This window comes from Paroedura picta, chromosome 8, assembly GCF_049243985.1.
Source record: "Paroedura picta isolate Pp20150507F chromosome 8, Ppicta_v3.0, whole genome shotgun sequence".
Classification (NCBI taxonomy): domain Eukaryota; kingdom Metazoa; phylum Chordata; class Lepidosauria; order Squamata; family Gekkonidae; genus Paroedura; species Paroedura picta.
Genome location: NC_135376.1, coordinates 52493127 through 52507897, shown reverse-complemented (window position 1 = coordinate 52507897; position 14771 = coordinate 52493127). Strand labels below are relative to the sequence as shown.

The 14771-nt window shown below is 37.4% G+C and overlaps 1 protein-coding gene across 4 annotated transcripts in view; it reads right to left on the bottom strand.

Moving 5' to 3' along the window:
* The window catches only part of HABP2 (hyaluronan binding protein 2), a 42520-nt gene extending 42055 nt beyond the window's left edge, over positions 1-465 (bottom strand). For all 4 annotated transcript variants that reach the window (XM_077349801.1, XM_077349802.1, XM_077349800.1 and 1 more), the window contains exon 1: positions 306-465. In XM_077349801.1, coding sequence (XP_077205916.1) covers positions 306-383 — 78 coding nt within the window. In that variant the 5' untranslated portion in view covers positions 384-465. The remainder of the gene's footprint in view (positions 1-305) is intronic.
* Between the last annotated feature and the right edge of the window lie 14306 nt (positions 466-14771).

Genomic DNA, 14771 nt, shown 5'->3' with positions numbered 1-14771 from the left:
AAGTAGAGTAACATGATGTAGAAATTTCAGTTATTGGGAAAAAATGAAACCAATAGAAAGTGCTGGGGATTTAAACTATTAAAAGTAGGTCATATGTGGGTCACTTTTACATTCTAAAAATATTCTGTTAGTCCTTTAGTCTTTCCAGATGGTAGGTTAAAATTAGAATACCAAATAATTAAAAAATTTAAATACATACAATGTCAGCATGAACACCTTTCTTTTATTTCTAATAAAATCTGCTATGGCTCTGACATGATTTCATTAATCCATCTAAAATAAAATCCTTTAAAAAAGATACTTACATAAGCTGGTGCATTCCCAAACAAGACAGTTAGAGGAATAACTTGCAGATAGAAAAGACCATTAATCATTTTTATCATACAATTTTCATGCCTTTTCCACGTTATATGATCAGCTTCCTTGTTTCCTAGTTGTTCTGAAAGTCATCCTGAAGTAGTTAAAGAATAGAGTTATGCCTTGCAAATTATTAACTATATTTCCCAAGCAGAGTATCCTGATCCAGTGAGTCCTGCCAGGAAGCGTTTCCAACATGGATCTTCTTTGGAGTAAATTATCAGAGAGGATGTTGCCATATCAGTCTTCTGTCTTCCCATTAGGAAAGTATGGGGAAGTAGTTTAAGTTTCAGTGGCCCAGTTCCTCAACATGGGGAAATGATGACTAAAAAGTACAAAGAAGTATTTTACTTATTTTTTTCATTTTTGGTGGATGACTCATTTCTTTGCTTTCTAAGGTCATGATAAAACCAAAATTAAGTATTTCTTATTCAGTAGGAGACATTTAAACACCCAGTTTTAAATTTTGACTGAACTATGTTCCTTTTTTTAAAAAAACTGCAAATTTTATTATACTTTATTTTACGACTGAAAGAGGAAGTATGGGAGCTCATAACATAACAATAAACCATATTTGCCATAATGCTTGATTCTGTCTTGTTAGTTCTTCTGTGGTATTAAGATTCTCTAAATGTCTCAATTTGGACACCAGAAAATATGGGAAACTGGTCTGAGAGGATGATTGGATTAATCCAATGTGGTTGAATTTGTGTTTATCCTTCTATTCATCCATTTTGTAACACAAACTTTGCTTTCCCAGATATACATATATTTTGTCTCTCACAGATTTTTCAGTGTTTGCATTTTCACAGAAGTTTCTATAAATAAGACAACTTTCTGTAGTTAGAAAGACAGAAAGATGAAAGGAGTGTGATAAAGCACAGTTTTATGTAATGTGTCCTTGAGAAGGGTGAGGTGTACTGAATTTTAATGGAGCCCTGATTCATCAGATCTAAAACAGAATTAAAGTATGGACTGGATTCTAATAACAACATGCTTTATACCCATGAAAGATAAATTAAAGGATGCAAAACTGCTATTGACAAACATTGATTATATGTACTTCGAAGGACTTTGAAGTTTTGCCAGATGCATCTTGTCAGCCTCCAAAGTTTTCTTTAAATCTCATTGCATAAGGCTTTTACTTTTTAATTATTTTTGCACAAACGCTTTGATCAAGGAAATGTAGATCATATTTGGGTGATTCCTATGCATTCTATTAAGATGTATCCTTATGAATCACTTCGGCTACATTTTAAGAAAAATTTCATGGTATTTAAATACATAACCTGTAATGCTGAAACCTAAGTTATCTTTTCTGTTTCTCAGATGGGTAGGCTAAATTTAAGACATTGTACAGGTTTGCATCTATTAGGCAAACTCTAGGTTTATACATGCTAAATATCTGTTAGTATAAATTAATGTGCCTATTGGCTAATTGAAGAAGAAGATGACTGATCCCCAAAGTTTATAGAATGAAATTTTGTTGGACTACCATCATCATCTAGTCACCATTCTTTCATGCAGATCTTACATCTTTGACTTTCCCACCATGTCACTGACTTCATTGGCTTAGAGGGGTGTAGCTCACCTACTGTTAAGTAAGATGGTTTAGTGACAGACAAAATCACAAGTTACATTTCATATTGGAAATTACATTTGATATTAGCCAGTGACCTTCAGGGTGATTTTAAAGAGAAAATCTACTGCTGGACCACAGCTTGATTGGAGAAGCTAAGAGCAGGGAAGGGAGTGGTGGTCGTGAAGCTCCAGCTGGAGAGGGGTTTATTTCCTGCCATTTGTCTCCTTTACAGTCAAAGCATCACAACGTACCTTCCAATATTTTCAAGTTACTATAGGTTATCACCTTGGCTCTCAGCTTATCAAATTCTGGAGCCCTAATATGACAAACAGTTTGCTATGGCAAATCTAGACAGCATCCTAAAAATCAGAGACATCACCCTGCCAATAAAAGTGCGTTTAGTCAAGGCTATGGTATTCCCAGTTGCAATGTATGGCTGTGAAAGTTGGACCATAAGGAAGGCCGAGTGTCAAAGAATTGAGGCTTTTGAACTCTGGTGCTGGAGAAGACTCTTACCTGAGTCAAGGCGTGCTTTTACTTCTCAGGGAAAATGAATATCCTAGAGCTAATGTTAATTCATTAGTAACTGAATATTACCACTATGCTTATTCATAAGAAACATCACAAAACTTCTACCTTCAAACTACTCCAGTGACTGATCAGTGGTAAATGGTCTATAATTACAAGCAAGCCTACAGTGTTTAGTTGATTAATAGGTCAGAATAAGGCATTTTGCTATATTAAAAATAATCCCCAACTGTTTTACCTAAACAGGAGGTCTCCTAATTAGTTTGGGGAAATTAGCCTTTAATTGGAGACAAAGTGAGAGGGGGTAACTTGGGACCTACAGCAATGTTTAAGGGGATTGTTCCCTTAGAAACTCAAAATAACCAGTCAGTTAAACTGGAAATCCTTTTTATTGAGGGAAATTAAAGGGGTAAAGCAGGCACACAAAAAACACTGAAAAACAATTACTGAGCATGTTATTTACTTCTTGAGGATAGGGGTGGTGTAATGCATTACATTCCTGTCTTATCTGGGAATCTCCCAGGGGACAGACTGAAACTAGGAAGCAGTTTTCCTGTGTCTGGGTGGAGTCCATTTGGAAGTGTTTTTCCCATGTCTGGGTGGAAAAACAGCTATTTTAGTGTCATTTTGTATTGAAAATAATATTTACCATGAGATTAAAGTAAGGGAGTGTCTATCTATAAACTGCTTCTTAATTAGAGGAGGGGTATCCCTGCTAACAACTGACTGAGAAAATATTATCTTTTTAAAAGACAGATAAAAAAAATAGATACTTAAAATTACTAGGTGACGGTAGTTATCTATTCCACATTCTTTCCTAGATAGTCTTATATTCTCTGGCATATTCATACATCATCTAAAAAGTGTTCTTGTGTCCTTCACAATTATTATTTTATCCATATGTAAATTTATGCAGATTTAACTGAGTAATTAATTTAATGTCTAAATTAAATGACTGATCCATGTTGGCCTCTGCCATGTGGGAGATGCTTATTCATGAGCAGTTCCTATGCAACAGGAAAATTTTTAGATGACTTAGCCTCAAGTGAATGGGCTACAGAATTACCAAATCACTGGGAAGGAGGAGATTCTAACTATAGCATTCACCAATGCAATTGGGTCATTTCAGCATCATCATTTGTCTGCTTACTTTACGCTCAAACCCAGGGCCAAATTCCTCAATGAAATCTTAAGGGGCTCTAATATCCCCTCTGTTGCTGAAAAGACAATCTATCTTTTATCTGACCAGGTTGATAAAGTAACCTATTGTTGCTTTGTCTTGTTGCTTTGGCTGCAAAAAAAATAAGGGCCAACATTATTACCACTAAGGCAGGCTCTTAATACTCTTGCACTCTGTAGTCATGTATACTGTTTCAGTTCTTTGGTCTTAAATTTTATATTCTTATACCGTTATTTTTAGTCTATTTTACTGTTTATAAATTTGTATTTTATATTTTGTAAAGGCCTATGGCTATATACAAATAAATGTATCACTCAAAACTATGGCTTTCCTAAGGGGAAAGAATACATTGTTCTACACCTGTGGAGAGAAACTGGAAATGTTTCAGTAACTGTCTACATTTCTGAAGACAGCTCCCAACCAAAAATAGCATCATTACTTTTATTTGTGAAATAGTTATTCTTGGCATGGGTGCATTGGTGGCCGAAGAGTAGGTGTGGTGGTCAAAGGTGTGTGATAAATGCAATTTATCCTGTGGATTTCTTTAGCACACGTTCACTTTTGTATGTGTGTAGCTATAAATACACTTTGGTATTACAAGCCCTCGCCTTAGTTGCCAGAGGTGCTGCATGAAGATCATCATCCCAGCAGTTCTAGTGAGATTACTCAGCTGTGAACAGATAACTCAATACAAAGAAGAGGAAGAAGAAAAAGCCAGAGGGAAAAAAGTAGAAGCTGGCAATTTCATACCAGCCCAAACTAGACAAGCCTCTCTTTCTCTGATGACCAAGGGGAAAGCTTTGATAAACGGTAGGGCAGCTCCTCAAATCCACATCTCTGAAAGTGGAGGTGGAACGCTGCGGGAAATAATATGAGAGTCCCTGCTGTGGGAGTCAAGGGAGACAGGGGAAATAGTTCAGGTAATAAAAAAATGTTAATATTACAAGAGAGAAATGCATCTGAGTATAATTCCAGACTTTTAAGTTCAGTTTTCAAATCCTGGTGAAAGAAAGAGACAGCCTGCTACCATTTCGGTGTTTTGTCACATTGGGTTTAATGTATGGAATAAATCAAAACTTTTTTTTAACCTCCCTCTTTGGAACACTGTACAAAGAAATGCATTAATAATACATGAAAAATGTTCATCACATTGGTGTGTATCATCGAAAACACTGTTTTAAAGGAATTATGAGCAATACATGAAAAGAAAAGGCCCCTGACTTTGGGGTGGGAGGAAATGGGCCTCTTCCTCATGCCCTGACCCATGGCTTTGTCTGGCTAACGGTGAAAATTAGCACCCAAAGCAAAGGACAAATTTCCAGTGGAAGACAAGTGTTTTTGAAACCTAAAAGGCCATCACCTGGAACAGAAGAAGGAAGATAAAAAAGGTTTCCAGCTAGCTGGGGGTATATTTCAATATACAACCATCTGCTTCCTCTTTTGCAGGACAGAATCTTTACAGCTGATAGTTTGCTTCAGGGAAAGGGAACCATTTTGCATTTTGTTTTGCATCTGATCCCGCAATGCATATATAAACACATCTTACAATGCTTCACTGAGGTTTTCTGTTTTCCCTCTTTTGCTGTTTCAATTTTAACCTTTTTTAAAAAAAGAAAAGAAAGAAAAAGATAACGAAAAGCTTTGTCTATCACACAACAACTTCCTGACCCTCACTGGAAGAAAGCAAAATAAATGGGGACAAAAAGACTAAGGAGACCAATCTCCTCTCACATTGATTTTTTCTCGCATATGCATACAATTAAGTAAAAATGAAAAACATAGGAAGCTGTCTTAAGTCTATCTAGGTCATGTTCCTTTCCAAGGTCAGAGGTAGGGACAGACTCTTTCCTCAAATCTACAACCTTTTATCTAGCTGAAAGTGCCTTGTCTTATATTGCCTTGTCTTTTTTCATGTGAAGCATGGGTTCTACGTGTGTTGTGGTTCATCTAATTGATGAGTTATTACTACAGTTTTTTTTGCTACATTTTAATTTTCTCTAAGGAATATCTAGATTTATACCTAAGATGCCTTAAACTTCTTACAATTCAACATTGCTTACTTGAGATATGTATTTTTGTTTTGAAATTCTAATCCTTGCCACAGGTCTGAAGCAGCTTTAAAATTCAACTGCATAGAAGTCACTATGCACAAAAGCTTGAATATATAGGGAGAAAGAAAGATCACGAATGTCCTGGCCTTCCAATATCAATAGTTTTTGATGCCCCATTTCTATTCCCCAAATTTTGCATCTCTGCTGATTCTTATTATTCCTTTCTGTTTTTGTAACACAGCAGTCACATTTCAATTTTTTGTACAAAAATTACATTTATATATGTCTTTAAAATTATCCTCTACTGGGCCCTTGAAGTAGTTCATAATAATGCTAAAGATTAGAAACATTACAGTAAAACAAGCTATAATATGTGGAAATTCTTCCCTTTCAAGAAACTATAAACTCCTGGGGCCTAGAACAGGCTAATTTCCTTTCCCCCCAACTTTCAATCCTTATCAAATCATTACCCCCCCTTTTTTGGGGAGGGGTGTCAATTTATAAGTCATTTCCCCCCTGCTTATCTGGAGAGTTCCCCACATAGTTCAAGGTCCCTATCTTGTCTCTGGGTGACCGTGTTCTGCTAGTCTCATCACAGAAACTAGTCAATCTGTTAGATATAATTAGATATATATATAACAGCATTTCTATAGAACATAATGTAAGGTGCCAATTTGTGTATATATTTTATTGTAGGCTATTAAGATTGACCAAGATTAGCCATGAAGAATGAGGCCTGTATTACTGACTTCTCAGTCTTTTAAATAATAAAACTGGCCAGCAATGAGTGGGTCAAGTAGTAAGTTTGACCAAGCACTTAGATGGCAGACTTCAGTTAGTGTCAAAGCTATTGATGTAAATGCTGAGAGAGCCATCACAGCAATTCATACTCACACCTATGTCAGTGGGCTCATTAGGACTTGTCATTCTACATCAGAACCTCTTTCTAGGCTATGACAGTGGCATTCATTGAATTACCTATATAACAGTAAAAACATATTCTGAGATCCAAAAGCATTCAGACTGCTAAAAAAAAAAAAACCCAGATAATTGCACATAAATTACTCCAGTGGTCTGCTGGGAACTTTCAGCTTCACTGACTGAACACCAAACCTCCTGAACTTCCATAACAGAAATCAAAGGTTTAACATATAAGGAAGGTAGCTGTTGTACTACTTGGAAAGGGCATAGGTCTCTCCCTGAACCAGACTCCCTCTCCGCCTCACACCCATTGAGATTTGCTAGGGAAACTGCTCAGAGTTCTCTCTTGATAAAAAAGGTACAATGGCCTAGGGGACAGAAGAGGGTTTTTTTTGCTTTTGGCTATCACATCATGGAAAACAAGCCTAAGCACAGTACATTTGTTCCCAGGTTGGCTAATTGCACGGCTATATCTAGGTTTTTACTTTATTTTATTTCAGTTCTGATATCTGTCACCCATCTTTTTCACAGAGACTCAGAGCAGATTGCACAGGGTAAATGGATACAATCAATATGATGAAACATCTAATAAGCAATGTTCTAAGACTAGGATTACAGAAATCTGAATTGGCACAACATATGAGATATGATACAGAGTATAGGTACAATGCAGACAAAATGTATTAATAGAAATCAATGTAGTGGCAATAGGGTAATATGCGCAATAAACCGATGTACACCCTATACACTGTGGTTTAGTCCATAGTCTCTTTCCCATTATAAACTGCTTTTCTGCAAATGCCATTCTCTTTCAATAGTGTTTGTGGAGCAATGAAACATGAACAAGTTTGCAACTAAACTTCCCAGTCATGGTTCAGCAACAAACCACAAACTGACACTAACTGCATTTTCCCCAGTTCATGCCCATCCCTACCCATTTCTTTTTGGGCACAATATTAAGGGGTCATTCTTGCTTTATTATTATTATTATTATTATTATTATTATTATTATTATTATTATTATTATTATTATTATTATTACCCACCACTGAGCCAGCATAATGTAGTGGTTCTAGACAAATCAAACTCATATCTTTGGAAGGAATAATGAGTAGCACAAGATACAGCAATGTTTTAACCTGTTATTTTTCTTCTGGGAAGTGATAACAATTGTCTTTATGTTTGCAGTAGATGGGTCAGAGTCTGTGTTAACATATAGCTAACCATTAATCAAACCTTTCTTGCTAAGTCACAAAACTGTTTTGTTGAGAAACTCTGTGACTGGAAGAGCGTTTTTATATACGTTGGAGAAGAAATGAGCAGCTGCTTTGTTTGACACATCCTGCCCAAACAGCAATTTGGAATGTAACTAACATCCAATGGCATGGGATGGACCGAGGAGGAAAGGATAAGAGCCTTAATTAGATCTGTCACTGATTCTCTGAGTTGTCAGTATCCATTCTTAATGTTTACCCATTGCTGAGGAGTAGGAGAAGTTTAAATTCTTCATATTTTAACATGAGCACAGATGTGAGGAAGCATTCATACTGTAAAGTATTTTTTATGCAAAATATTATTTTAAAATAGCAAAAAATGGAGAGTGCATTTTATCATGATGAAGTGAGCTGGCTGCAGAAATTGTGCAAGCACCTGCAGGGACACTGGCTGCCAGAATACTAGAGACAGAAACCTATAATTCTCTCTACTAATGATGGTAGCAAGGTGAAAGATGGCAGCAGAAACAGGATCTGCAGAGAACCCCTTTGTACATCCCAAAAGAAATGGGTGTGACACACAGCATTATAAAAATCAGGTTCCAAGTGCTTATGTAATAGTCACAGTGAGTGAAGGGTTAAAAATCTTCACTAGGCAGAGAGAGCTTGAGCAACAGGCTGCTCCAAGCATTGATTGGGCAGCAGTAGCTAAAAGTGAATTGATATAGTAGCTGTATGCTGAAGTGGGATTGTTATGGTCCTGGTTGGCATACTGACAGAAATGAGTTGACTAAAGGTTGAAAGTTGATCTACACAGTGTTTAGAGAGCTGGGACAGATATTTTGGTAGAGGGAATTTGTGCAATGAGGCCAAAAAGAGAGGGGAGAATCCTTCTAAGGAGAGGTGGAAGCCTGCAGAGTAGAAAAGGGGAAATCAGGTGTGAAGAAATATGCTTTAGCCTCCTCTGAAACTGGTACGTCTAGGAAGGAAAAGTAGATGTACTAGCATAAGGTACCTGCCTTCTAGAAACCCAGAGAAGTTCAGTGGAATGCACAAAGATAAAAACAAAACAGATATGTTACAAATAAACACAGTGACTACACCTCTCATTCCTAAGAAAACCTAAGAAATAAGAAAAGCTCAAAGAAACCCCTCAAAGTCTGTGACAAAGAATGTCTAAATTAAAATAACTCATATTCAAAAGCTCAATCTCATTCTATTACTTCAGAGTGGGTCAGTGTGTATGGGGTCTGTAATAGTAAGAATAGTGGTTCTCAAACTGTGGGTCACAACCACAGCGCTGATGGGTAAATAGCAAGACAAACTCTTATGCAGGAAGAAAAGACTCTGCCTTCTCACTTCTCAGTGATGAAGAAAGGAAAAACTCTGAGTGGAACTGCCATATTCTATATTTTCCACTCCTTCATTCATTCCCAGGTGCACTATTCAGCCACTTGCAGAGAAGGGGAAATGACTTATGTGTATTGCCTTCTGGATTTTTCAGTGTTGTGGTACTGGGTTTGAAAAGATGACAAAGTTTAAGAGTTGGTCTCATATTAAGCAGTTTTGGAACCACTGGGTTAAGGCACTTCCCTAAAAGGTAACCTGCAGCCAATGAAATGATGGCCACAGAAACAAAAGCTTATTCGATTCATGGAGGATACATCAGTAGCCATGGCAACTAAGGGGAACCTCCAAGTTTAGAGGCAATGAAATTATGAATCCCAGAGTCAGGAAGCAATAAAGATCTTGACTTCCATGTCCTGTTGTTTGCTCTCCAAAGGAACTGATTGGACATTGTTTGAGACAGGATGCTGGAACAGATTAACCACTTGTCTGATCCAACAGGGCTATTCTTATGTTATTCTGTATGGCCCATTATGCACGGAAGCAGCCATGCTGGGCTGCTGCTGGGCATGATGCCCTGGCACTTCCTGCGTATTCATGGGGGAGGGAATCCCCCAGCATATGCGGGCTGCTCTGGCATAGCGCGTGCGCAAAATGCTGGGACAGAAAAGCCCGGCACAATGCTTGGAGGCCTCAGCAGTGGGGGGCAGAGCGGGAAACATGGAGCCCCCACCGCATGAGAGTGGGGAGCAGCATGCCGCATTCCCACCAAGATGGGGGTGGGGGGATCCCTAGGCAGCTCTGCGGTTTCACGGAGCTGACAGGGTTGTGTGGTGTCCCTGCAGGGACACCGTAAGTCAGGGGAAGGGCTGGGCCAAAAGGGCCAACTCTGCTGATTATGCACTGCACTGGCCCAACCCTGCCCCCGCTGGCACCCACGACATCCCAGGGAACGTGGAAAATTCTGCGTTCTCTTGTCGCGGATCTTCCTGGGCATTGTGCTGGGCCAGGGCTGGGATGGCAGCAGTGTCATGCATAATAAGGGCTGCCCTGCTGCCACCATCCCAGATTTCCTGCCAAGTGAATAATCGGTCTATGAGAAGTATATGTGTAGACTCTGTAACCATTGGCTTACTTATTGAATGAAGATTGTGGGCAGCAGAGACAATGTGGGCAATCATTCTCCTTCTCCATACATTCATGGTATATTGTCATGTGAAAATGGCCATAGTTAATTTGAAATATGGCTCAACTCTGTCAAAAATATACCATTTCTCAGTATTCTCTGTGAATTTAAGACTCCCATGAATATAATTTCTAATGCTGGAATAGAACATATGTAGTCTATTCCACAAGCATTCTCTCTGGAAAATTGCAGATAATTTTGACAGTCTGTCTGAACTTATTGTACCCTAGAGGTTTTGCTCTATGTCATGATTTGAAGCCATTGATTCTTGTTCTCTCTGTGTGGCCAGAGTCCCCCCAAAACAACCCTCCTTGTCCATGTTGCCTATGCATTGTTCTATTTTATATTTATAGAAATGTTTGGAATTTAATTAGTTGTGTTTTGCAGGAGAGTGTTTAGGTTAAAGACTAATTGCTTAATGGAAGAGTAGAAGGCAAACACATGATTTGGATATGTTTAAAAGATAAATAATCATTTAGAGCTCATACATATCAAAAGATGCACCAATCTACATCCAGTTAAGGAGGTGCTTATTTTTAAAAATATTCAGTTTAGCTTGATATCTCTGCTTTAAATAATAGCTGGTAACTTTATCCTGAGCATGGCAGTTTCTGGCTTTCTGATTCTCTGGGTATCTGATTGCAGTGGTGGCAATAGAGAAAGGGGAAAAAAGAGATATAGAAAATTCTGCAATTGTCTATTATTATCCCAATATTATCCAAAAAGCTTAAAGTGCCACGCAAGCTACTTGTCCTGTTTTATCCCCACAATAACCTTGTTAGGTTAGTCTGAGGTCATCCAAGGAGCTTCATAGCAAGGAGGGGATTTGAACCCAGGATCTCAGATGTAGTCCAATATGCTATCCATTACTTCACCCTGGCTTTCCATAGACATTTGTTTGAAGGGAAAATAAATGTCAATACCTTGTATATTTAGAAATTTCAGTTCCTGCTCTGTCAAACAAAATGAGCAATGGGATAATTTTTCTGAAACGTCTTTCCTTGATTCCCTGTAGAGTTGCCTATATATGACCAGTATGCCTGAAGCACCATAGCTCAAGACTACATGCATGTTCCAAATCCAGAGCTGTTGTCAAATTTAAATTACAATTAAGACAATATTTGAATCAGATTTCTGTACTAATTTATGGAGTCAAATTTTGGTTGGAATAGGGGTTTCTTTTTTTTGGGGGGGGTAGGCTTTGTACAGACCAGTGAATGCTGGCTATGTCATTTTCATATATCAGTATTGAAAGGTCTCTGTAAAACTATGGCTTGCTTGATAGAAAATGTCTTCCTCTTGTCAGAGATGGCTCAGTGAGGGTCATAAGGAGAGTCCCACCTACATCAGAACTCAAAAGATTTCCCAGAGGTCCATGAAGAATCTAGCCATAGTGTTTTGTCAACACTGTCTTCAAACACAGGTACACAAATTGTTTACTAAAGATTTCTGTCCCATTTTTATGGAGGATAGGCTCATCAATAGCCCCAAGCCATGATAGCTAAAGGCTGACTAAACTAAAGAGACAGCAAGCCTCTGAACACCAGTGCTAGGAGCCAGCATCAGGAAATACATGGAACTGCTTTATACTGAGTCAGTCCCTTGGTATGTCAGTATTGTCTACTGTGACTGGTAGATGCTTTCCAAAGTCTCCAGTCAAGATGTTTCATAACACATACTGCCTGATAATTTTTAATTAGAGATGCCAAGAATCAGACCTGGAACCTTTTGCATGTAAAGTAGATGTTTTACTTTACATGCCTTAAAGTAAAAGGCCTTAACCGCTGTGCCCCATTTGTTGACCACCAGGATGATGGACAATGGTCTGAGCCAGTAGTGATCTTCTTAAGATCTCTGATGACCTTAGAAATAAAAGATTTGATGCTGAGGAAACCAAATAGATGTAGTTATCAATTATCACAGGTTCATTATATAAGTCAAATATAAATAAATTGCTGCATACAGCAAAAACCTTTCCCACTTTTTTCTCCCTGATTGCCTTTCACATATACTATAAATCTGGGCTAGACTAGTCTGCAGTAAATAATACTTTTTATAATATTGTCTTGAATTAAGAAATGAATTTGTTAATTTCCAGGAAGATCTGTGGATCAGCATTTGGTGGCAAAGTTATTTAAAATATACCTAACATGGCCTTTTTAACGGAATGTACTTCAGAATATGGGCTGTGGCCTGGAATTCTGCAACTGGATGCAAAGTATGTACTCGAACCAACAAACAAATATTCTAATAAATGGAAAACGAACAGAAGCAATCGAAAAAAAGAACACATTGGGGCTGTCCCATGTCACTTCTATTATTTATCCAAGCAATAGAGAGTAGATGTTATAGAATTTAAAATGAAAAGATATGCAGGCGATATGGTTTTAACAGTTTTGAAATCACAAAAATCGTTACAGTGTGTAATGGAACATATTGAAGTATTTGGATTCTTTTCAGGATATAAAATTAACAGGAAGAAAAAAAAATGGAATTCTTAATACAACAATAAGATATTATAACGCATATAGAATGTACAGTAGCCATCAATTCTATTAAATATCTGGGGATAACTGACTGGAAAAACCTGCAATCTTTAAAAAAATTATTATTAGGAGACATGGAAATTGATACAAGCAGACTAGTCCAGATGGAAAAACGTAAAATCCCTTGGCTGGATAGAATGTCAGCTATCAAAATGAATGTATTGCTTAAATTTTAAAAAATTATTTCAAATGTTTCCTATACATATAAAAGAAAGAACATTAACAGAGCAGCAAAGACAGATAAATGAATATATTTGGGATGGCAAGATATCAAGAATACGGTTAAAAATTTTTCAAAATGAGAAAAAGGAAGGAGGATTAGCCATTCCAAATATATTACCAAGTGCTCTAGATTGTGGATTGTATTAAAAATCAAACAAATAAAACTTGAATCTATAGATTCAGAAGATCAGCTCCTGCCAAAGACCTCCTCCGCCCCCCCTCCCCTCGGCCAGGTCCAGGAATTTTAGTCAGTGATGTTTTTTGTAATAACTCAAAGGTTTTAACTTAAAAAAAACTTTTTAACTTTTAACATTGTATGCTGATTTTATTGTTGTTACCCACCGCAAGCAAGTTGGTTAAAAATGATTAAAAATATAATTATATAATTGGAAAAGAAATTTTGAAAATATGGTTTAAACATTGGAACATAATGAGTCCTCATCTCATGTCCTCTGTACAAGCTATCATGATAATAATATGATTTTTTTTTAAGTTTTAAAAAAATGTATGACAATATGGTAAATATTCAAAGGAAATGCAAGTCCTGGCAAGATATTACAGATTAAGGAATCAACATCCATTGGCTACTTTTATTTATTTATTATAATATTTATATACTTCCCTTCCTTGAGGCTCAGGGAAGCGATATTACCAATTAGTTTCAAGACGAAAGAAGATTATTAACATGGAAGGTGGAGTTTTAGGACAGATGACTGAGTTCAAACATCTGATTAAAACAAAAAGATGATTTATTATGATGAATATATAAATTATTACTTTAGTTAGAAATAGAAGGAGAACAAGGAGGAAATGTATGATTAAATGGATGTAGAACTGTAAAGAACTTCAGTCAGTCAGGTGTTAAGAAAGAATTGGTATAAACCTGTTTTTCAGATGGCCAAAGAATTTTGAGAAAGTTGATAAAAATTACAAAGGAAAATGTTGGAAATGTCAAGTTATAGTCATAACCTTTTACTGTATATGGTAGATTTGTAAAAAAAGAAGAAAGATATTGGAAGAAAATACAAGGAAAAATTCAGGATATATTAAAATTTAAATTCCCACGAAAGCTTTTGTTGTTGTTAGCTGCAACCCATCGCGACCCCATGGACAATGATCCTCAAGGCCTTCCTGTCCTCTACCATTCCCCGGAGTCCATTTAAGTTTGTACCTACTGCTTCAGGTACTCCATACAGCCACCTCATTCTCTGTCGTCCCCTTCTTCTTTTGCCCTCAATTGCTCCCAGCATTAGGCTCTTCTCCAGGGAGTCCTTCCTTCTCATGAGGTGACCAAAGTATTTCAGTTTCATCTTCAGGATCTGGACTTCTAAAGAGCAGTCAGGGCTGATCTCCTCTAGGACTGACCGGTTTGTTCGCCTTGCAGTCCAAGGGACTCGCAAGAGTCTTCTCCAGCACCAGAGTTCAAAAGCCTCAATTCTTTGACGCTCGGCCTTCCTTATGGTCCAACTTTCACAGCCATACATCACAACTGGGAATACCATAGCCTTGACTAAACGCACTTTAGTTGGCAGGGTGATGTCTCTGCTTTTTAGGATGCTGCCTAGATTTGCCATTGCTTTCCTCCCCACGAGCAAGTGTCTTTTAATTTCTTTGCTGCAGTCACCATCTGCAGTGAT